General features: G+C 39.0%; 1 protein-coding gene across 7 annotated transcripts in view; it reads right to left on the reverse strand.

The window, feature by feature from the left end:
* LOC106666622 (nuclear factor interleukin-3-regulated protein) overlaps positions 1 to 22928 on the reverse strand; it is a 61431-nt gene that overhangs the window by 6215 nt on the left and 32288 nt on the right. For 2 of the 7 annotated variants that reach the window (XM_014393938.2, XM_014393934.2), the window contains exons 2-3: positions 14272 to 14357; positions 1942 to 1998 (exon numbers count right to left, since the gene is read on the reverse strand). The exons of 1 other annotated variant lie outside the window; for it this stretch is intronic. In XM_014393938.2, coding sequence (XP_014249424.1) covers positions 1942 to 1964 — 23 coding nt within the window. In that variant the 5' untranslated portion in view covers positions 1965 to 1998; positions 14272 to 14357. Of the gene's footprint in view, positions 1 to 1937; positions 1999 to 8968; positions 9260 to 14271; positions 14358 to 22928 lie in introns of those variants that run through there. 4 more of the 7 variants (XM_024226252.1, XM_024226251.1, XM_014393935.2 and 1 more) reach the window with 4 other exon arrangements.

A 22928-nucleotide genomic window follows, 5' to 3' on the forward strand; every position in this document is an offset into this window, starting at 1 on the left:
GTAAATTAATTCCTATCTTACAGGAGGGCTTAACATCCAATTACCCATTAGGTGTCACGGAACGAGGGGTGAAACCTTTTTACATATTAAAATCAATTAAAAAAACAATGGAATTTGACAGAATTAGAACCTAAGGCAAATAACGTGGCAAATACAAGTTGGACGGATTTGTGGTGACTGCCTGTGGTTAACTTGTTGTCCAGTAGGTTTCACCACTACTTCAACAAATGGCTTTCCATGCTGCAACCAATGAGCTTGCAGCAGCTCTGTACAGCTTAACCTACTTAATGCACTCGTCGACTAGATCTCAAATAACTTTAATAGTAGAGTAAGCTGTCAGCACTAGCTACAACACGGTTACTACGAATGCATGGGTTCAAACTGTCTCCACTATGTAATAATTTCACAGCGGAGCTACTAGCAGTACAAAAAGCCTTCAATATACTTTCCGCCCCCTACAATCAGATCGTTGTCTGCACCGATTCGTTATCGGTTTTGATGGATTTAAGGAATCATTTCTCAAACAATCAGCTGATAAAAGACATTTTTCGCCGATTAAAACAACTGCAGACCGCAAATGTAAATGTGACGTTCACTGGTCACCACAGCATTGTGGCATCAACGGAAACGTGAAGGCAGACTTGACAGCAAAACTGGGTACGCGCAACGGAGACCCCTATCAGGAAGTTCCTCTAAATGACTTCCTCTCTTGTTTAAGGTGCTACATGGCTGAAATGTCAAAACGAACGGGAAAACACCAACGACAACAAATTAAGGGGAATAAAATACACCTTCCGAACGTGGAGCTTATCTGCGAGAGAAAACCGGCTAAGGAAGTGGTCTTGACCAGACTCAGAATAGGGCACATACATCATCCACACGGGTATCTAATGACACTGAGTTCTCCACCAATGTGTGAACGCTGTGATGAGCCACTGTCGATGAGGCACATTCTGGTAGACTGCCCCAGTTCTGAGCATCTTCCATCCAGGAGTCTGGATCAATTGTTTTGGTTCCTTAAAGCCTCCAAACTATACCAGAAAATGTAGCATACAGATGAAACCAATATATGATACTCCAAATAAAATAACATCCTCAGTAAATATGTAACACACAAATTAGTCTTGTTCATGATCTGATTTATCGTACTCCATCAAGTATAGTTAAGGTAAAATAATTATTTGTTAGGTAAGGAATCAAGGCAAAATAGCACAAGTGGTTTTAGCCTTAAAAAAGTACTCGCAGCCGACGTGGCTGCCTTCTCAGGGCCACTAAAGATTGCTATCGTCACAAGGCATGTCTGCTTAAGTTAAATAAGGTGTTTTTTTAGTCAAATTTTACTTTTTTTATAAGGAGATTACCAATACAAAAAATGTTGAACAGTCACTGGCTCATTTATTGGGTCCGTTTACACTCTCGGATTTTGATGCCATTCGGCCAGACGGACCCAGCCAGTGACCCAGAGCCGGCTCAACTATCTACCAACTCCCAGACCAAAATTCACCATGAAGTAATAGATTGTTGAACTTCCACTTCAAACTTTGACCAAAGGCGACTTTATTCACGAATTTAAGACTGGACAGTTTAAAAGGGGTTGGGGGTTGGTTGTAAAGAAAATATAAAAGAAAATATAAGAATCCCATGGGCAAGTTTTTCAATGTATAAATATTTAACCCAAGGCTTCGGTTCCGTCTTTCTCCTCTAAAAACTAGGTTGAACAGGACAGAATTTCACCCCATGTCAGCAAAGTAGGGCCTAAAGTAGGATTTAACGGTACTCTCCCACTCCCGCACGACGTCCGCAACAGCTGCGTTTTTAAAAATTGTTGCATCACTACTCAGGCCTTTTTGTTATTGTTGTTGTTCAGCTGTTTCTTTTATATCTACATAAACACAAAGTCGGATAAGTTTGAACGCTTTAGATACAGTTAGGAGTACCTACGTCAGAGTTAAACCATTCTCCATCTTCTTCGACAACAGCCCACAACCTGAGCGATTCCTAGAATAGGCAAAAATTGGATTAGAAGAAAAATAGACTTAGAAGATTAGTTAAAATTAGATATGAGAGCCCAAAGGTATTGGAAAGAAGCAGGCTGAAGGAGAATGAAGGAGGCACATAAAATCGCATAAGCATAAGTTCTATGATGAACGAAAATTCGAAGTCTGAATTGTTATTGCAATCGAAAACACTTTTCTAAAAGCAGGACAATATCTTTATTTACAATACATATGTTTAATATGACTTATGTAACAATTGGACAACAACTATTGACTCTCCGTAACGATTGTTAACATTTTTGCGTAAGTTATGATAAATAGGGTGAAAATAACATTAAACCAATCACCTCCGGAATAAGCAGGGAACAAAGATAATTTTCCATCATACATCATATTAATACAATTAATCAAATAATTCTTAATCATAAATTCATTTTCAAAAATCAAGGCGTCGAAGAAGACAGTACAAACCAACAAGGTATGGAACAATATCTGTAAAGACTAGAGTGACTCTAGACAAAAGACGTGTAGGACTAGGCGACACGTTATACCACACTCTATTGAATTGTTCAATCGAAGAATTGTTTGAGCAGGATTTGAAGGAAAAAGGATTACAAATAAACGGCAAATATCTATCGAACCTAAACTTCTTGGATAATGTTATCTTTGCGACAAACCCAACCCAAATAAAAGAAACAATGAAAGAACTCGGTAAAGTAGGAGAAGAGGACTGGAAATACCGAAAATAAAGATGAAATCCTGACAACCAATGTAAAATTGAACTGAGTGGAAAGCACTACAACTGATCTTCGTTACAGAAAGTGACGGATCGCAAATTGGAGCTTAACAAGCAAAATAAAATAAAAATCTACCTGCAACACGCCATGGAAAAGATGCTGGGGGGTTTATATTTCCAGAAGATAGAAAAAACGTCTTATAGAATAGCTTGACATCCAAAAGCTTGTTGGGTTTCAAGGACTATGGGGTCAGATCCACTTTACAATACTTTTTTAAACTTTATTTTCGGGTGAAAAGCCATGATCTAGGCATGGATGTGAAGCAAAAGCAAACTTTGCCACAGCGGATATTAAAGACAAAAAAAGAAATGTAACATCAAATATCCTAAACAATATCTCATACAAAACATTCTGGGCAGGCCACATGACGAAAATTAAGGATGAAAGCAAACAACATCAAAGCAGACAACCTGGTCCGTTTCTGTGACACCGATTGAAAACAGGGCAGACTTTGCCCAAATAATGCTATTTATTTTTATTATTACATTGTAGTAACCCAGTAATAAACATTTGGATCTAGACCTAACTGAAGGATGCAACTCCTTGGCTCTATACAGAGAGCGTGAAGGAATACCACCCGATAAGCGAATCGTGCTGAGCACGGCACCGAGTATCTGGGTCGACGAGACGGCTATGACCGGGACGACCCAACCTTCGACTTAATTACCGCGATCCGGCCCTCTCACGCTAAAAATGCAATAAAAAACACGAATAAAAGAAAGTGGTAGGGTCTGTCGGCAGAGAAACTCTCACGAATCAAAAACACTGTACATGGATGGCTCTCGGAGGATCTGCCTCATAAAAGAAAAGATACCCCCTCACACGATTAAGGATAGGCCATGCCAGGTTGATACATGGGCACTTACTTTGGATCAAAGCCCGTGTATGTTTCCGGCAAGTAGAGAAAGGTTGCTCGAGCTAACTGACGGGTGTAATTCCTTGGCTCTATATAGAGAACGTGTAGGAATGTCACCCGATCTGAGAATCGTGCTTGAGCATCTGCATCCCAAGTTCCGAATTTTGTAGCAAGCAGGGTTAGTTTATTTTATATAATACTGATAGTTTTGTGTACTTTGCATGTGTTGAGAGTGAATATGTAGTGTAAGAGGGCTGATAGTGGAATATGCTAAAAGGATAGGTCTGCCAACACCCTGGTGATTCTCCAAACTTGCAGGTAATTTGGTTCTAAACATAAAAAATCGAATTAGATGGGTGCCTGTGGTTAACAAAAGTTTCCACTGTCTCACTACAGCTTCAATAACACTTCCCCTTTCAAGCAGTAACTTACGAACTCGCAGCACTTGCTTAGAATAGACTCGTCGACGAGATCTCCACTCTAAAGGAGCAGGCCGATAACACCATAAGCAACTGGGTCCTCTCAACGGCTTTCACAGCTTCCTAAACATTCCATCATTTATTTTTCTAAAACTTCCGATCAGCTTAATAGCCAAACACGAGCAGAGGGAAGGGAGAAAAAACTAAAAGGCTAGACTCACGCAAACCTCAAATTTCGTTACAGTGGAGATGATTTAACACTGTACATGTTGGTTTCTACATGAAGGCTGAATTTTATTCTCTAAATTTTAATAACAAGGTACTAAATATGGTTGATTACCTCGTTATGTACTACAGAGGACTTAGCAGTAAATTACTCCTCCGTTTCAAGCAATAAACGTATATTATTTATTTTTAGCAAACAGGTTCCCCTTTATAGAATACACTTAGGGATATAATTTTTTAAATGAAATTAACCCTTTTTGGCCTAAATTTGCCTTAGAGCAACACTAAATTTAGCAATTTTGTTAAAGGTTAACGATAATTTCCACTTTTAGGGCGCAGTGTTGTTCCTAATATTCCTGTCTATTGGCAACACTGATTTTATTGTCGCGAATCTAAAATCTCCATCTTGGAATCTTCAAAGTCCATCCTTTTTCACCAGAGGTAAGTTTCTTGAATAATTGCTTGATTTTACGCTAGCGAATGATTCCTTATGTTCTGTATCTGTTCAAAACATCAGAAACCCAATTTGTTTGAATCTTTGCTGAATGCAATGTGTTTTAATGTCACATTTAAGCAATGACGTAAAAATACAACTTGATAACCAGATGGAGGTTACCTCTCGTTCACTCTGCTATGCTAAACTCATAAATTCATTATTGAAGCCACATTAAGCTCACATTGAAAACTTTATAATATAGCAATTACAATAAATATTAAGGGTAGATATTAATCACATCAAAGACACGATCACTTGGATACCATGAATTAGTGAAATTTTCTTTTTTTTCGTCATCAAAACAATGAGATACAACCACTGAAGGTGGCCAACACAGCGACGATAGGCGGACCAAACTAATCGCTAACTAGCTATTATAACGGAAAAATCTCAAAAAGGAGGTGCTTCTGAACTGGAAACTATATTTTTCCTCAATCGAATAAATATTGTTTTTATATTAACATTCAGAGATTCACAAATTACAATCAGCATTTGCACAACTCACTGTTTTAAATAGAAGAAAAATATGAGAACAATGCATTTAAAACTTTCGAAGGAAATGTTAAGAAAAGAAGAAGAAGAAGCGAGTATTCTCAGGTAGTTTATAATCGCGGAGATCTGGTTTGAAGTGGGTTTTATTTATACCAAGGTCTCAATATCTAAGAAAATGTCATTGGCTGTTTATTTTTATCTTGTTTATTGATAGATAATTAGGAGAAGGTTCTGATTTGAAATAATTCATATAATAAGATACAATTTAAAGAAAAGTTTTACTATTTCCAAAGAAAATAGAGTTTAATGTAAATTATGAAAATGTGCGCATGTAGGGTGGGCATTCGGCAATTTTGTAAGGAAAAGGAAATGCTTCAGCCGTGGCAGTAGGTGGTGATTAGAGGATGCAAGCACGATGATGCAAGAGGCAGGATTAAAGCGTCACAATACAGAGTACACCGGGCGTATTAACAACTTGTTTACGTAACCTCGAGACTTCCAAGACTTATTGAAACACGATCCCCGTGTCGAAGGGGGGACAGGAGATCAGGGTCCTTTTTTCGCATCGTCACCGTTGAAAACTTACACCGAACTAAACGCACGAGACATTTCGTCGGCCACCTCCTCAATTTTACAATAAGATCAAACCGACCTTTGACTTAGGATGGGCCTTATTGTGGTATACTAAAAATAGAATGTGTCATGGGGGCAGTAGTTGACCTAAATTTTGACCTTGCGAAACCACAACGTCCCACACGAACAATTTATCAAGCTAAGGTGCAATACTCCGTGCCTAAGAAATACTATTCTTAGTCAGCCAAGGAGTACTGAAGGCTTTAGACCTTTTCACCTTCGACTCAAAACTGGGCAAAAGCCAAGCCTCCAACTCCTGAGGAAAAGGAAATTTGGAAACCCCGATGTGGGTTGCCAGGCTCGAGAGGATTGAAGGCATTTCAAACAGGCGGACAAACTAGCATAATAAGGAACTCACCCTTCGGACTAGAAGGGCCAATTGGCACATCCCAACAAATATATGTAGAAAAACAACAGACAAGGTAACTATGACGTCTCATCCTTTCAAGTCAAAGCTGGTCTTACTCCCTACATATCCGCCAACACCTGGGGTTGATGGCAACGAATAGGCTGATAGACTATAGCTATGATTCTATGTTTATCTGTTTATTTATAAATTAATAAAGATGACCTGAGATGGGCAAATTACAAAAGAGATGATAAAGTAACCCAAGAGAATTCTTTTTTTTTAACATGGATATATTATAAATTCGGGGAGTGCGAATGAGTTGGGATAGGTTAGGTTATGATGAGTAAGATGAGCACAAGTAGGGTTAAATTTAGGTAATTTAAAGTTATATATACATAATACAATGTTTGTCTGTTTATTTACAAGCTATAAGCAGATGTTCAGAGATGGCCAAACTGCAAAAGTGATGAAAAGAAGCCCAAGGGAATGCATTTTTTTTTTAACATTGATATGCAAACGAGGAGTGCGTATGAGTTGGGTTAGGTAAGGTTATGATGTGTAAAGTTAGGTTAGGTAGGGTCAGGTTGAGGGGAGTGTAAGGTTGTGGATAGGTTGTGCGCATGAATTGGGATAGGCTACGTTACGATGAGTAAGGTTAGGTTACGTTAGGTGAGGTAAGGGTCAGAGTTAGGTGCGTCACGTAAGTTTATCTATTTAATTATAAACTATATTTCAGCACTCGGTAAAAAAGAAACAGAGGCAACTTGTGGGGGGAATAATTATAAATATCTTAATTCAATCTCCGATTAGATTTCTTTGTGTTTAGTTAATTTTTTACAGAAATAAAGTTAAATTTGCAGTAAGGTGCAGACGGCCGAGAAAAAACATGCAGCTTTTGCCAGATTTCGCCTTGAAGTCCACGGCCGTTCGGTTCATTCTGGACAATAAAACCACCCAGCTGTCTGCTCTAACAGATGTATACGGATTATCGCAAAGATATTTAAACGCTAAATATCCAACCAAACTTTAGGGTTTTAGTTTCGTTAAGTTAGAAATGGTTAGTATAGATAGGGTTATGGTTAGAATGGTTATGATAAGTAGGAATCCGGGAATGATAGGTTCGGAATGGCGGTTTTTTTTCGGTCTCTTTCTAATTTTTTTATATTTATTATTATCTAACGTTTCTCTGGGCCGTTTTCAAAAGTTTGCGCCATTTTTCATAAAATCTAATGCGCTTGATGAATTTACAAACTAAATTGTACGTTACCATTTGAAAAAATTACTTATTACGATGATTGAAAGTAGAGCGTACGATTTTTTTTGTTGGGTTACGAATGATTAGGATAGAGGGTTAGGTGAGGTTAGGAATGGCTAGGCAAAATAAAGTTAGAGTTAGATTAGGAATGGTGTGAGTTTTTGGTACTTGTAACGTTTTTCTGGACTGATTTTCAACAATTTTTCGCCATTTTTCATGAAATCGAATGCTCTTGATGAATCTGCAAACAAAAATGCAGAACAAGGTAGGACACAAAATAGGTTATGTTAGGGTTAGGTTACGTATGATAGCATAAGTAGGGTTATAGTTAGGTTATGAATGGTAAAGATAACTAGAACCATAGTTAGGTTATGAATGGTAAGGATAAGAAAAGTAGAGTTAATTTAGGTTATATTAGGAATGGTTAGAACAGATAGGGTTAGGATTAAGCTAACTAATTAACTAACTAACTTAAACTATATTAAATATGTATACTGGTACTATAATACTTTCTTAACCTCTGCCTTGATGGGCTGGATGTCTTAAAATTTTGTGCCATTCTTATAATGAATTAACATATTTAAAGATGTTATCGAGTTAACAGACACAACACGTAAGATGGCGAGAAGCAGAAACTCGTCTGACAGACCCACTCTGCGTCTTTCGATCGGTAACGACCAAATTATAAGTTCATCACCTCCCAAAAGCCTGAATGCCATTGTTATATAATACAAATCTACTGTTGTATAAATACCATATCTGTAAAATTGTAAATTTTGTTAATTGGCAAATAAAATCTATTCTCTATTCTCTATTCTCCCAGACAACATTGAGAATAGGTTGATGAAGAAGTAGGGTAATTTAATGAAATCTGTTATATCTATAAACAAAGGGCGGCTGAAAGTGTTGAATAATTGAATAATCGAATATTGTTTTTTAGAACATTTTCAAGTCAACAAAATAACGGCCAAATCGAAAGGGGTAAAAAGTAAAAAAAAAAAAAAAAAAATCAGGGCCCCGCGATCACCGGGGACAAATGCGATTTCGAACTTCGTAAATAAAAATACAACCCACCTTCAAATGCAAGCACTCAATTAAACGATAAAAATAAAAACTATGACGCAACGGGAGATAAGTCGCTTCCGCCGGTTCGCACAACCGATGGGTAACACAAGCAGGCGATCATGACGAGAGTAATTATTTTTAGAGAATTTGTTTGTTTTACCAGGATGGCGAAGAGGGGGCAAACAACGAAGGAGGGTAAGTGGCCGTAAAGGATCAAGGAACCCGAATAAGGATCCAATTTCTAAAGGATCGAGGTCGGTAACCGCGTTCTCTCGACCATATCATCGCCGTCCGAGGCCTTCCCCAAGAATCCTCGTTCCCAACAGGCACAATTGACCGGCTCTACTAAAACAGACAAACATATTTTATGAAATAACACCAAACCTGGAAGAAGGGAAATGTTCACAGCTCCTTCGAATCTCGCCAAGACGGCGCACTTATTCAAACCCCGATAAAGATTGTGAATCGCAGCCAGCCCCTCCTCGGGCCAATCGTTATCTCCAAACCTCGCTATTGTCCTTGTATCGTCGAGTGTTGAACATCGAAAATAAATTTCACACCAAGTTCACAACACTTTTCAAAATGCAAAACCGTGTCTTCGGAAGCGATGGACCTTCTCGAGATAATACCGCACCCCTTAATTAATACAAATCAGAGATTTTGCAAAGTAGCCTTTGAATGCAATAATATATTTATCGCGAATTCGTCTCAGACTAATTTTTTCAATGCAGGACTGGAGGTTATCGTTCATTCGGTAAGACCCCGACGGCAGTTAACCCCAGGATTTAAGGTCAAAAGTGTACTAATAGTCTAAAATATTTTTAAAACCGATGTCTATTTTTAAGACAGCCTGCTTCTTTAAATAACCGTACAAATTTATTGATTATGTATTAGTTTGACCGTGTTAAATTAAGTGTTGTTCAATTGAAAAAAGGATTATTTCGGGGTACATGCTTATCTTGCCTAGCCTATTAAGTAATGAGATTAACCAGCAGGATCTATACAATTTCCCTTGGATTTTTTGAGCTTGAAACATGAAACTTGAACAAAATGACGTGAAATATACACTATAAACACAGATTAGAATCCTTTAATTTAATACAGTAGGTCGATCACAGCATAGACAGGGTGTCAACTTACCAGTATCAACCCCTTGGTTTACTAAAAACTACTCAACCTAAAAAAAGAAGTTTTCTTCGAATGTTAAACCTACATTTTCATTTGCAGATTAATCAAGTCTGTTCGATTTGATGAAAAATGGAGATAACCATTTGAAAAACGGTTCAGAATAAAGTTAGAGATTGAAAAAATATCAAATATATAGTCTAAAATATTTTTAAAACCGATGTCTATTTTTAATACAGCCTGCTTCTTTAAATAGCCGTACAAATTTATTGCTTATGTATTAGTTTAGCATAGCTAAATCAAACTATGATTTTAAAAAAAAATCTCGCCATTCCTAACCTAACTCTCACCCTAACCGACTTATCTAAACCATTCATAAACAACTCTAGCCATACTTATCCTAACCATCCAACTGCGACCTAAACAGGTCTACTGTGGAACCCCTATGGCTTGCTATACCTTGGAAACTGCGCTATTCCTTATAAAACTGAGCACTTTCCTAGGTGGATCTCTTTGGGTATGAGAAATATCCTACCGAAGTGGCAGTACCGCAAACGGGCTACTGCTTTACATTCAAGGATATGTGCCAATGTCTCTGGCTCCTCCTGACTGAGACGGCATGTTTCCGTCTCAGCCTTGACATCTTCTTAATGCGATAGTTAAGAGGGCAGTGGCCAGTATAAAGGCATCCTCCTCAAACCCTGCCTGCTGAAAGAGAAATTTTGAGAGATGTGTATAAATCTCTTAGCCTGTCTCATATCTGGAATGTTTTTCCAGTGTTCGAGTTTTTCTTTCTCAATCCATTTTTCTAGTTCCAACTTAAGCACACACTCCGGAGTACTTAGTTGTGGTTCTGATCCCATATGTGAGAGGGTTGCCCCTTTTTTTGCTAGTTGGTCAGTCTGTTTATTTCCTTCTATACCTATATGTCCGGGAACCAACTTTACAGTTATCTTGTTTTGGTTTTCCAGAGTCATTTGGCAGTTTAGGCACTCCCAGACAAATGCGGAGCATGTGCATTAGTGCCTCTATGGCTGCTTGGCTGTCTGAGAGTATATCTGTGCACGTTTCATATTTTCTTTATTGGCTCGTGGCAAATAGTTGTACTGTATGGACTTCAGCATGCAAAATCGTTGGGGTTAGTCCAAGGGGCTTCTCTAGGGTGTAATTCGGCCCTTATTAGTAATTTTACCTCTACGCCTACTCCCTGTTCCATCTTCGAACCATCTGTGTACAATATTAGGGCCCCTTCTTGAAATTTGGGTCCACATTTCTTCCAAATGTCTATCGTCCATGTCCACCTGGAAGGGTCTGTCAAAGTGTAGCTTTTCTATCATTTTGGCAGACACCGTTGTAGCCATTACATTTATTTTAATTCTTTGTAGAATTTTGTGGTGGCTACTCCTTATATCTGGTTTTATTTCTTTATATCTGGGGAGTCTATTGACACTCTCAAAAGCCATCTTTTGTACATAAATATGTAAGGGCGGGAGGTTGAGTGCGGCCTCCATTGATGTAGTTGGACAGGTATGCATTGCTCCTGTAATATTGAGGCACGCTAGTCTTTGTAGACTCTGTAATTTGGTCTGTGTCTTCTTATTTAGAGACTTTGGCCACCACGCTATAGCTCCATATGTGACCAATGGTCTTACCGTTGTGGTGCATAACCAATACGCTATTTTGGGGTTTATTTTTTACTGCATAGTCCCAATGCACCCATACTTACAAGTATCCATACCCCAATTTTTACTGCATAGTCTTTGGCCAATGTTTAATAGATCAGCCTGCCCGTTCGTTAGAATTTTCTGTGTCGTTGTCGCAGTGGGAAGGTTATCCATACCTTCACAGAAACTTCTCCACGATTTTCTGTTAGCTTTTCTCAGAGCTTTATTGTATTCGGTTTCAGGAGGAACCTAAGCTAACGTCCATTCCTACTTATCCTAACTTAACTCAAGACCTAACCTAACTCTAACCCTACTTACAGGTACTTCTAACTATTCCTACCATAACCTAAGTCAAACTCTCCTTATCCTAACCATTCCTCACCTAACCTTAGCTAACTGCCAACCCTATTTATTCTAACTTAACCTAACACTAAACCTACGTGTCCTAACCATATCTAAACTAATTTCAACCCTACTTATCCTATATATTCTTAACCTAACTCTACTTACCCTAGCCATTCCTAACCGTACCCTAATACTACCTAACCTAACATAACGCTGCGAACTCCCCAGTAACACAAAAATAGCCACAAATGAATATTTAAAACAGCTTAGGTTATTGCACCCCAAATTAACACCAGAAACAGTTATTATAAATAAAGTTAATCCATTTTTTAGTTGTATCTCTTATCATGTTTTCGTTTTTTTTTGCTTGATTACTTTCGCGTTATCGACCGGAGTGCGCATGGATTTTGTTATGTTAAATTAGGGATTATGGTACCAGAGAATATCAGACAGTTCTTCGCTGAAAATGGCGCAAGCCGAAATGCGTTTGGGTAATATCAAAACCCGCAAGTATGAACGAACCAAGTAAATGACCCACCAGTGTCATCTCAATACGTTAGAAATTGTTAGAATAAGTAGAATTAGATTAGGTTAAGTTAGAAATGAATAGGATAATTAGATACAGGCTAGGTTAGGAATGGTTACGATAAATAGTGTTATTTGGTTAGGTTGGGAATGATATATAGCATTAGGCTAGGAATGGTTAGGATTGGTATGGTTAGATTAATAATGATTAGGATAGGTGGGGTTAGGGGATGGCCTAGTTCTTTATGTGCAGTATCTGGTTTAACTTGTTATTTTTGCAGTATCGAACGTTCTTAAAAATCTTATTTTCAAATAGTTTTTGTAATTTTTCATTAAATCACTTAATGAGTCTGCGAATGAAACTGTAGGTTACCATTTGAACTGCAATTACTGCAATGATTGAAATTAGAGTTCATGAACTGAAAAAACTATAAATTTTTTATCTAATTTTTGAGAAAACCAGAGATGACATTAGTAAGTAGACATCCTATGGGCATCAAAATGAAAGTTCCGCCGTTTAAATAAATAACAACTATTTGACGACAACTTGAGTGAATAGATTTATGTTTGTTCAAAAACTAAATGTACTAGAAAAGCTGATCTATGTTTTGAAAGTAATGGCTTAAGGAACGTTCCTCTAGGCAGGAAAGAACAACCTGGACAAAACGTAAAAGTTGTTCGAAAAAGTCTCCATGAAAACCAGCGGCCACAAGGCTTAGTTTGTTTTTGTCGCGGAAATATTACTAAAAATACAGTCTTTCTAGTGTAATCGTGATCGAGTCGATACTCTGAATTGTCGGTTTATATCCGGGAAAATAATAATACCCGGGGGTCTTTGGCCCAGTTAAGGCCGTTCTAATTTTTCCCGATGGCTAATTCGACGAGACGAAGCGTGAAAGGTTTCGATAATTTCATCTTAGTTGTTACTGTCGTTTTACTGTGTAATGTATGGACTAAGGGGGGAAAACCGATCCTCGAAAAATAATTCCTACCTACACAGCTATATACTTTGATATACCTTAGAGCAACTTAACTATTTTTTTTTCAAGGTTAAGTGGAAATCCCGTGATATTAGGCTAACCCAGTGTTGTACCTACTATTTCGGCCTACGTGTTGTCAACACTGATTTTTTGGCGCCAATCTAAAATTTCCATCTTGGAATCTTCTAAAATGGCTCTTCACCACAGGGGGCGAGTTTCTTTTAAAACTGCTACCGACGATTAGGTATTTTTCAATGCCATTTTAAATAAATAATAAATTCTTTTTCATATCAAATACCATTTGGCATGACACATTTGATATGGCAAGATCAGGAGGTCAATTGGGATTTTGACTGTTTCCATCTACCCGGAATTGAAATCGAAGAGATAAATTGTTCACAGCCAGATAATCACCGATGAGTGTACGGTCGACAAAAAAAAAAAAAAAAAAAATGATGTTATACCATAACAATTTATGTTCGTGCACCACTAGAAATCCGGAAGTGTTGTGACTCGGTGTTCAGAATCACGTTCGCGATTAGACGATTAAATGCCTGCGCTTGTGAAGGGCTTAGATAAAATGTTCGATTTTTCTAGCTCCACGCGACACAAGCTTAGCATAAACACACAAAATCTATTCATTGTCTCATTGATGATGGTAATCCTGATTTTATACGATACGAAACAAAATGATTATTAATACGGCAATTTTCAAACCAACGCAGCAAATCCACCGTTAGGAAATTATATCCAATGTAAAACAAAATTAGTATTTATGAGACAGTGATGACTCCAAAAATTCCATATCCTGAATTCTACTCAAAATAAATCTTTACTTTTGTATAATTGTTTATGAATTTATTACATAAACAGAAACACTGTTTTCTCTGTATTAATGATTGAGTAATTCACCTCGTGCAAAAAAAAAAAAAAACTGCGACAAATCAAGCTATCATGCGTTAATAACAATTTAAACGATAAGGTCTTGATTAATCAGCCATGCAAAACATTCTGAAACCAGCAAACATAGTTTTTGTACAATCATTACCTAGCTTAGTCTCAGAATATCGGGGAATTTTTTTTTCATGGAAAACGACGCTATATCGAGAAGCCGAACCAAGTTCTCAATGGCGCCTGCGAACAAAAAGCAAAACATTATTATCAGATTAAGAAACTTTTTATTTAATAAAATTACAAATGTTATAAACCTAACCTAACTTAACCCTAACCCAACTTTAACTAATCTAACTTAACACTAATCATTATAACCTAACTAAATTATCACCCTATTCTTCCTTACCTTTCCGAACATTCGTAATTTCATCCAATTTTAATCCTAGGCAATCAATCAATTATATCCTATCCATTTCTAAACTAAACTAACCCTGTTTGTCTTAAGTATTCCTTATCTAACCCAACTTAACCTAACCATCCTCTCCCACACGAGGGCCCGTTTCAACTCAAAACCGTATAATTACAAGATCATACCCAAACCAAATATTGGGAAGGATAGCTGAATCGGTTTTTCAAGAGGAAACTTGAACGACGAAACAGGCTGAACCTAATATGTTTTCTTTAATTGTAGTTGTGATTCCAATCCAGGTAAAATAGAATCACACGTTTTTCAATAGCGTCGCCGAAGAAAAAAAAGCGAATTCCATTCAAAATACGTAATATTGTCGAAAACAAAATCTTTTTGGAGGGATGATGAAGTTCACATCATTCCTGACCACCAATTTCACTGCCATAATTACCACTGAAAATGGAATCCTTCCTTTCTAGTATATATATATATATATATATATATATATATCGTCCTTCCTCAAGGGAAAATCCTACGTCCATTCTAAGGATATACGTCTTCCGTCAACATCCTGACACACCAAGTCTAACGATATGGCAATCCTCTCCGCGGGCTGCATTCAGATTATTGGACTAATGGGGACATGACTCGGTCTCTAATAGATCTGTCGAAAAAGATGTTTGGTAATTCATTTCATCGCTCACATTCGTCTCCAAAACATAAATTCAGAAGGAATGACGTCTTATATTTAATGTGCTAAGCAAGGTCAAACCGGTTACTACGGTTAACTATTTTACCGGTTAATCGGACCCCATGGGTTGTTTGTTATGTTTCAAAGTATTAGGAGCATATTAAACATTAACAATGTTATCAACAGGAAAGAGTTATGGTTCATTTTAAAACCGCATCTGAAAATATGAGATAACGAATGACATTTCGTGAAGTATTCCGTTATAGCCACGGATCTTTTTCTGCATTACACCATTTTGTCCTATGTGGTAAATCAAATCCGATGGCGTATTGATTTCCTTTGAAATAATAGATTGAAGCGCGGATTCAAGGTTTCGAAAGGCGGGTCATTTTTAAAAGAACGTGAACGGATGATGACCCGGTTACACAATGTTGTGACTACATTTGCATTTCGCGAACATGACCCTCTCTCGTCCAATACTATAATTTAACGCCCTACCCAGTCTCATTTTTTCTACCAGCCTTTCTGAATTTGTCCGAGAAAACGGATTTGTATCGTTTGTCAGGATTCATCACGGTATCTTCATGTCATGGAGATCAGGACCAGTTTCGTTGATATTTTGGAAATCGGCCTAACTGCTTTAACTCGAAGAAAACAAGGACCGCTTTCTCCGTACTAGGCCTAGATACATATTTATCATATGAGGTTTCACTATTAATTTAAAATTGAACGATTTATGTTCGGTCTGTAAAAGTTATTGTGTTTAGATTTCTTTGAAAATACTATCACAGGGGTGTTTAGAAATACTTCTGATGATATTTCTAAAGCGGACATCTCTGTTGACTGGCTACGTGAGATGGAGAAGTCCCGAAATAAGTCTGACAGATCAAAAACAAGGAGAACAGCCAAACCAGGATGATGAGAGACTACCTAATCACAGTATTGGGACTTTCTAATTCTAACGAACAGATTAACCTCAGAAGACGGAAAGATGCCTAAGCATGTCTTACAGATCCATAACAACGGTAACACTCAGATTGTCGGACAACATGAAGATCAGAAACGGCTAACCTACATGTACCAGTACTTTAAAACTAACAGACTAACCTCAGAAGATGAAACAGTCAGACCAGGTCGATCGGAAACGTCTAAATGTAAGCAGTAATCTTTTTTACCTAACAGACTTACCTCAAATAATGGACACACGCCTAAACATGTCTATACGCGTCTGACATATTAAATATAAGGAAAACAGTCAGACCAGGAAGACCGAACTGCAGCTACTAGTACTTTTTACAAAACAGAATAACCTCCGAAGCAGACATGTGGGAACCACAAAATTATCCTTACAGGGCAGAGGGGCAACGAAGAGGCCAATAAATTGGCCAAGGAAAGTTCGATGCCTATCGGCCTAAACCCTTTAGCGTCGTACCAAATTGTCAAAATGTAGCTCCATCAGACAATGGGTTACAAATCAGTCCTCGGTTCTGAGATCGCAGAAACTAACTAAACTAAAATGGTAGTAGGACTGACTGGCCACTGTAGACTCTGGAGGCGTACGTATAAACTCGCAGCAAAAGAAACAAACTTGTGCAAATATTAACGATGAAGAAAAATCTCATCAAAAGAATTTCTCTCGGTTGATATTCCTGGAGGAAAAGCCCAGACCGGAAGACTCTTTGGAATCTGGTAAAAAGCTTAAAGAACAGCTTTAGACAATGATGAGATTGCACAATAGACCAATATTGGTCGCGGTCCTTAACCTCAGTAGATGAAGAAATGACGAAACACGTCTGCCAGAATAAAAACAACGAGAACAGTCAGGACGACTAAACTGTATTAGTAGTTTATCGACCTGGTTCATCACTCTCAGAACCGTAGGAAAATAATTCTCAACGACACTACTAAAACCGTGTGAACATTCTATCTCGTTCTTTTTAACTTCCTGACTTTGTGCAATGTCTGACTAGAAGACAAACGTTCCGCAATAAATTTTCGATATTAATTGCTTTTCACCCTAGGGACATGTAAAATCACAACTGGAAAATGACATAATTGGGCCGATGTAACATTTATAAAGAGGAAATAAGGAATTTTTCTTAGATATATCTCTTTGTGTCAATGAACTTTGTGAAAAACTAGAAAGCCATATTTTAAATAGGGACCACTCAGCCTCATTAAAAGTATTTTACAATTCGAAACGTAACGCTAACCTGCTTCTAAAACCACCTTTATTATCCTAATAGCTTTTTATTATTCTAATTTATTTTCGCGTTCTGACAGTTCTTACCACTACACGCACAAATTACACAAACATTCATCCATGAAATTGTCGTTAAAAATGAATCAGAAAAATTTGAAAGGGTCCACGTCTTAACAATAAATTATCAAGGGTATGGCCACTCGTCCCTGCTTGGAAAGAACTTATGCCTCCTCCAAACGGTTGTTATGGTTTTAAAGCAAAAGTTATCATCACCCCCTATTTTCCAAGAGATGTTTTCATCTCAAAACGTTGATGAAAAGAGGTTGGCCTATAACAAGATACGTCTGTCCGAAGAGAAGCCGGGTTACCTCAGCCTTGGAGAGGAGGAGGGTTGGTGCCCTCGAGGAGCCAATGCCCTCACTCTTCGGACTAGACAATACTGAGAACTCCCACGCTTCAAATACACCGCTTTAGCATATTTGGCGAGTAGGGTTTATTACACGATGGGAGTTTTTTCGGCTTGAAAATGGGAGGAAGGTTGGAAAAATCCCGACGGGTTCGATGACAGCGGGTGAATCACGACGTCGTCTAAAGACGGCCGAACACGAGGTCCGATGGATTTATTTTTAAAACAGCGAGATGAGATGGAAAGAGGTTGGGGTAAAATTTAAATTCACTCGATTCCGCCTGAGACCTACGACAAGTTTGGACACGTTCCAAAAAAATTGCCCGCGACGGGAAAACAACCCGGTTCATCTCGATCAAAACAAAACCTCGGAGCTAATTAAAGATCCTTCTCCCTCCGTCTACCTACTAGAACCGCTAAACTGTACATTTGTTCTAACGCTTTTCATCTCACCTTCTTTCTTACCCTCATAAACTACCATTTACCAAATCATTGCCTAATGGGAATGTAACTGTCGCGTCATAAGACCTAGGGGGGCACCTAAGTCGCAAAAGTTATAACTCATAACCATATTGGGGGGAATCCTTCCTCTCCTATATTTTAGCCAAGTTATCTACATCAACCCATAAAACATGCATATTTTTTCCATTTCATGGAAAGAAATTGGATCATGGATATGCCTAACCTATTCTTCCCTAGGACAAAACTAGGAGAAGAACAGAGAACGCTAGCATTGGTCAAGGCAGAATGATGGAATCTGCGCTGAAGAGTGGAAAGTTCACACAGTGAAAGCGGAGGGGTCTGTGATTGTCATGATCCTGGGCATTGATGAAATTTCGGCAGAGACGATAATTCAGAGAGGACAAACCGTCAAGGTCTCAATTATCGTTTCGGTCAGGGGCCTGAAAAAGGGAGGGGGAGGAAGATACAAAAACGGGAGAAATCCCACACCTCCGCCCCAACCACCCCCATCCATTCAAACGGAGCAGCCCCCTGCAGCGATGCCTCCACCCACGGAGACTACCTCCGAAAATACTGCCGAAATAGAAGTTGACCAGGTCATCCTGGGAACCCAGACCAATCCTCCTCTACAGACAGAGCCGAGAATGCTCACCGAGGAGGAGCTATTGGGCGAGGAGACATCTCCTCCTCCAAAAGAATAACCCTACATGAAGAAAATGAGAATAGCCCGGGTGAACATCCAACATGCTAAAGCTGCCTCGGCAATAATAGCTAGGATGTTCATTGCACAACCTCTATGGGCAATTCTCATCCAGGAACCCTGGCAGTGGCAAGGATAAATTAGAGGTTTGTCCTGCAAAGACGGTAAAGCTGTATGGGATTCCAGACAGGCTAATCCCCGTGCATGTATATTAATTAGGAAAAACACTAATTCTCTCTGTCTTTCAGAATTCATGACTAGAGATTTAGTTCCCATCTAGGTGGAGATAACAACCGATGGGAAGAAACTGGAAGCAGTGTTAGCATCGGCGTACTTCCCAGGAGAGGAGGACCACCCTCCCCCCGAAGAGCTACGAAGACTAGCCAACTACTGCAGCAAGAAGAACCTCCCTTTACGGGTGGGATGCGATGCCAACGCACACATCAAATCTGGGGAAGCACCAACAACAAGCGAGGTGAGTCGCTCATAAAATTTTTGGTGAAGGAAAAATTAGAAATACTTAATATAGGATCAACCCCTACCTTTGTCACCAAAGCGAGAAGAGAAGTATTGGATATTACCATTTGCAGCCAAGGCCTACATAAAGTGATAAAAAAATTGGAGGGTTTCAGGTGAAGAGTCGAAGTCGGACCACAAAATAATAAGGTTCGACATCGAATCAGATAAGACAGGCCTTACATCATTTAGGAACCCCCGAAACACAGACTGGGCAAGGTTCACTGAGATGGTAAGACATAGTCTAAACCACGCAACAGTAAAGAGAGTACCAAAAACCTGCAATGATTGGAACTTGCGTTACGGAATTCACAGGGAATATAATTGATGCATATGAGTCGTTGCCCTGTGAAGGTCCCAAAAAGTAGACAATAACCACCTTGGTGGAAGGCAGAACTGAGCAAACTAAGGAAAGAAACCAGGAAAGCATTTAATAAAGCAAGAATATCAAATAACTGGGGAGAATACAAAAGGTTACTTACTTCATACAACTATGCCATCCGCAGGGCGAAAAGAGAAAATTTTCGCAAATTCTGCGGAGAAATCTCCACAGTATCTACAGCAGCTAGATTGCACAGGGCACTAGCAAAGGACAGAACAGATTTAAACACTGCCCTAAGGAACGTAGAAGGTAACTATACAGAAGATACGAAACAAAAAGCAATGCTCCTTCTAAGTACACATTTTCCAGGCAGCACCTATGACATTCCCCTAGAAAATGTGAGAGTAGATAATCCCAAGAAAGAAAATTGGAAGAAAGCAGCTGAAATAGTCACAGAGAAGAAAATCCTCTGGGTGATTAACACTTTCAGCCCATACAAAGCACCAGGAACGGATGGGATTTTTCCCATCCTGCTACCCAAAGGAATGGATATAATCACTCCAAGATTGATGCAATTATATAGAAGCAGTTTAGCACTAGGTTATATACCACAGACAGGGCGCAGGGCAAAGGTTCATACCGAAAGTGGGAAAAAGAGACCCTACACTACCTAAATTCTACCAATCAGCTTAACATCCTTTCCTCTAAAAACCCTTGAAAAGCTGATAGGCAACCATATAAGAAGGACAGCACTGGTAGACAAACCTCTCCATCACTGTCAGCATGCATACAGAGCAGGAAGATCAACAGAAACTGCACTGTACCAACTAACCAGTGACCCAAACGAAACACTGGAAACAAAGGAAATAGCAATCTGCGCGTTCCTCGATATTGAGGGAGCCTTCGACAATGCATTTCAAACATTAATGAAGGTCTACCTAAGGAAAAAAACACGTGGACCAAACCACATCCAGATGGATTGGAGAAATGCTAAGAACTAGAATAGCTGAAACAAATATAGGAACAGACACTATAGAAGTTAGCACAACCAAAGGATGTCTTCAAGGAGGGGGTACTGTCACCTCTTCTATGGAGCCTAACAGTTGATGAACTTCTCGAGACCCTGGATCGTGCAGGGATAAAATGTCAGGGTTATGCGGACGACATAGACCTGACAGCCAGGGGAAAATTCAAGGAAACTCTCTGTGATATAATCCAAGAGGGTCTAAAAATCACGGAAGAATGGTGTAAAACCGCTGACTTAGGAATCAACCCTAATAAAACAACTATAGTCGCTTTTACACGGGAAAGGAAATTTGATCACATGAGGCAAATAACACTCAACAACACTGTGATAGAAATCAAAAAAGAAGTCAAATATCTGGGCATCACACTAGATAAAACACTAACTTGTAAGAAACACATCGGGTCTGCCATCACGAAGGCGACGCGAGCTTTGATGGTGTACAGAAGAATAGCAGGAAGGAACTGGGGATGCAGACCGGAAACCCTGCTATGGATGTACACCATGATAGTAAGACCTATACTTACATACCGATCTATAGCCCGTGCTGATAAAGCAGAACAAGCAACTAAAAGAAAAGAACTCAAAAAAATACAGAGACTTGCATGCATCTCCATAACGGGAGCAATGAGAACATGTCTACAATTAGCATGGAAAAAGTACTGGGATTAATCCCCCTACACCACATGGTAATAAGGACAGCGCAGAAAACCATCATTAATTTTACCAAAGAGAAACCTCGAACAGGAATAAACTAAAATGGAGAGATAGCAACAAACTATGGAAAGACCATCCAATACTCATGGCTCCGAGACAACATGAACAGGATGTTTGAATTTAATCAAAACTTCCAAATAAACCTAGGTACCAAACAAGAATGGGAACGAGAGGGAAACACCTCTTTTAAGAATGGCACCATCCTTTGGTACACAAGTGCATCTAGAACACAAGAAGGTACAGGGGCAGGAGTATTTGGACCTGCAACCAAATACTCAGAACCCATGGGAAAATACACCAGTACCTTCCAAGCTGAGATTCATGCAATCGAAAGATGTACCCAACTCAACCTAAGTAAAGGGTACAAAAACAAGAATATAGCTATCACGTCAGATAGCCAAGGAGCCATCAAAGCACTAAGCTCAAATATCATTAGTTCAAGGATGGTGCTGAACTGCAAAACCAAACTTAACATATTAGGAACGCAGAACAATGTCAACCTCTGCTGGGTTCCAGGAAATATGGGAGTAGAAGTCAACGAGAAAGCGGACACCCTTGCTAGGCAAGGAGCTGCTACACCGCTGACGGACCTGAACCCTTCGGTGGCAACCCACACTATTAATGAGTATCTCAGACAGAAGGACAAAAAAAAATGAGGGAACTATGGAATTCACTCATTGGACACAGACAATCTTCTAACCAATTTTGGAAGAAAAGAAATTACAGAATGTGTCAAAGGAAGCATGGATAAACTGCGAATCCTAATAGGATTCATAACAGGACACTGCAAGTTAAATGGACACTTAAAGAAGATTGGAATAATCCAAGATGGCACATGCAGATTGTGCAAAGAGGCAGAAGAGACACCAACACAACTGCTAACAAACTGCGGTGCTACACTAGCCCGCAGGAGGAAATGTTTTGGGATGTATAATGTGGCCATAGAAGAGCTTCACCACTGAAACCGGGCTTATGAATTAAGTTTCTTGATGAAATAGGACTCACCGATGTGCTTTAGGCAGAGAGAGTAAGGGAGATACAATAGCTCTTAAAGGGCGCAGTATACTATACCCTGAAAATTACATCTACTCTACATCTATGCCTAACCTAACTTGTCCCTAACCCATCCCTGAACCAATCCTTACCCTACCTAACCAGTCTCTAAACGGCTCTCCAACAAGGGTCGACACAACAGACAATTGTCCCAACTCTACTATCTGTGCAACCACTCATGGGTCAAAGCCATTTCGTTCACTTCTGAACTTGTTGCTTGCGATACAACTTGTTTTCGGCACATACGCCCTGCACTGTACGCAAAAATCGAGCGTGTTGCATGTTTTGGATCAGTATGGAATATAAAA

The sequence above is a fragment of the Cimex lectularius genome, unplaced genomic scaffold (assembly GCF_000648675.2).
Source record: "Cimex lectularius strain Harlan isolate CLEC.00 unplaced genomic scaffold, Clec_2.1 scaffold117, whole genome shotgun sequence".
In the NCBI taxonomy this organism is placed as follows: domain Eukaryota; kingdom Metazoa; phylum Arthropoda; class Insecta; order Hemiptera; family Cimicidae; genus Cimex; species Cimex lectularius.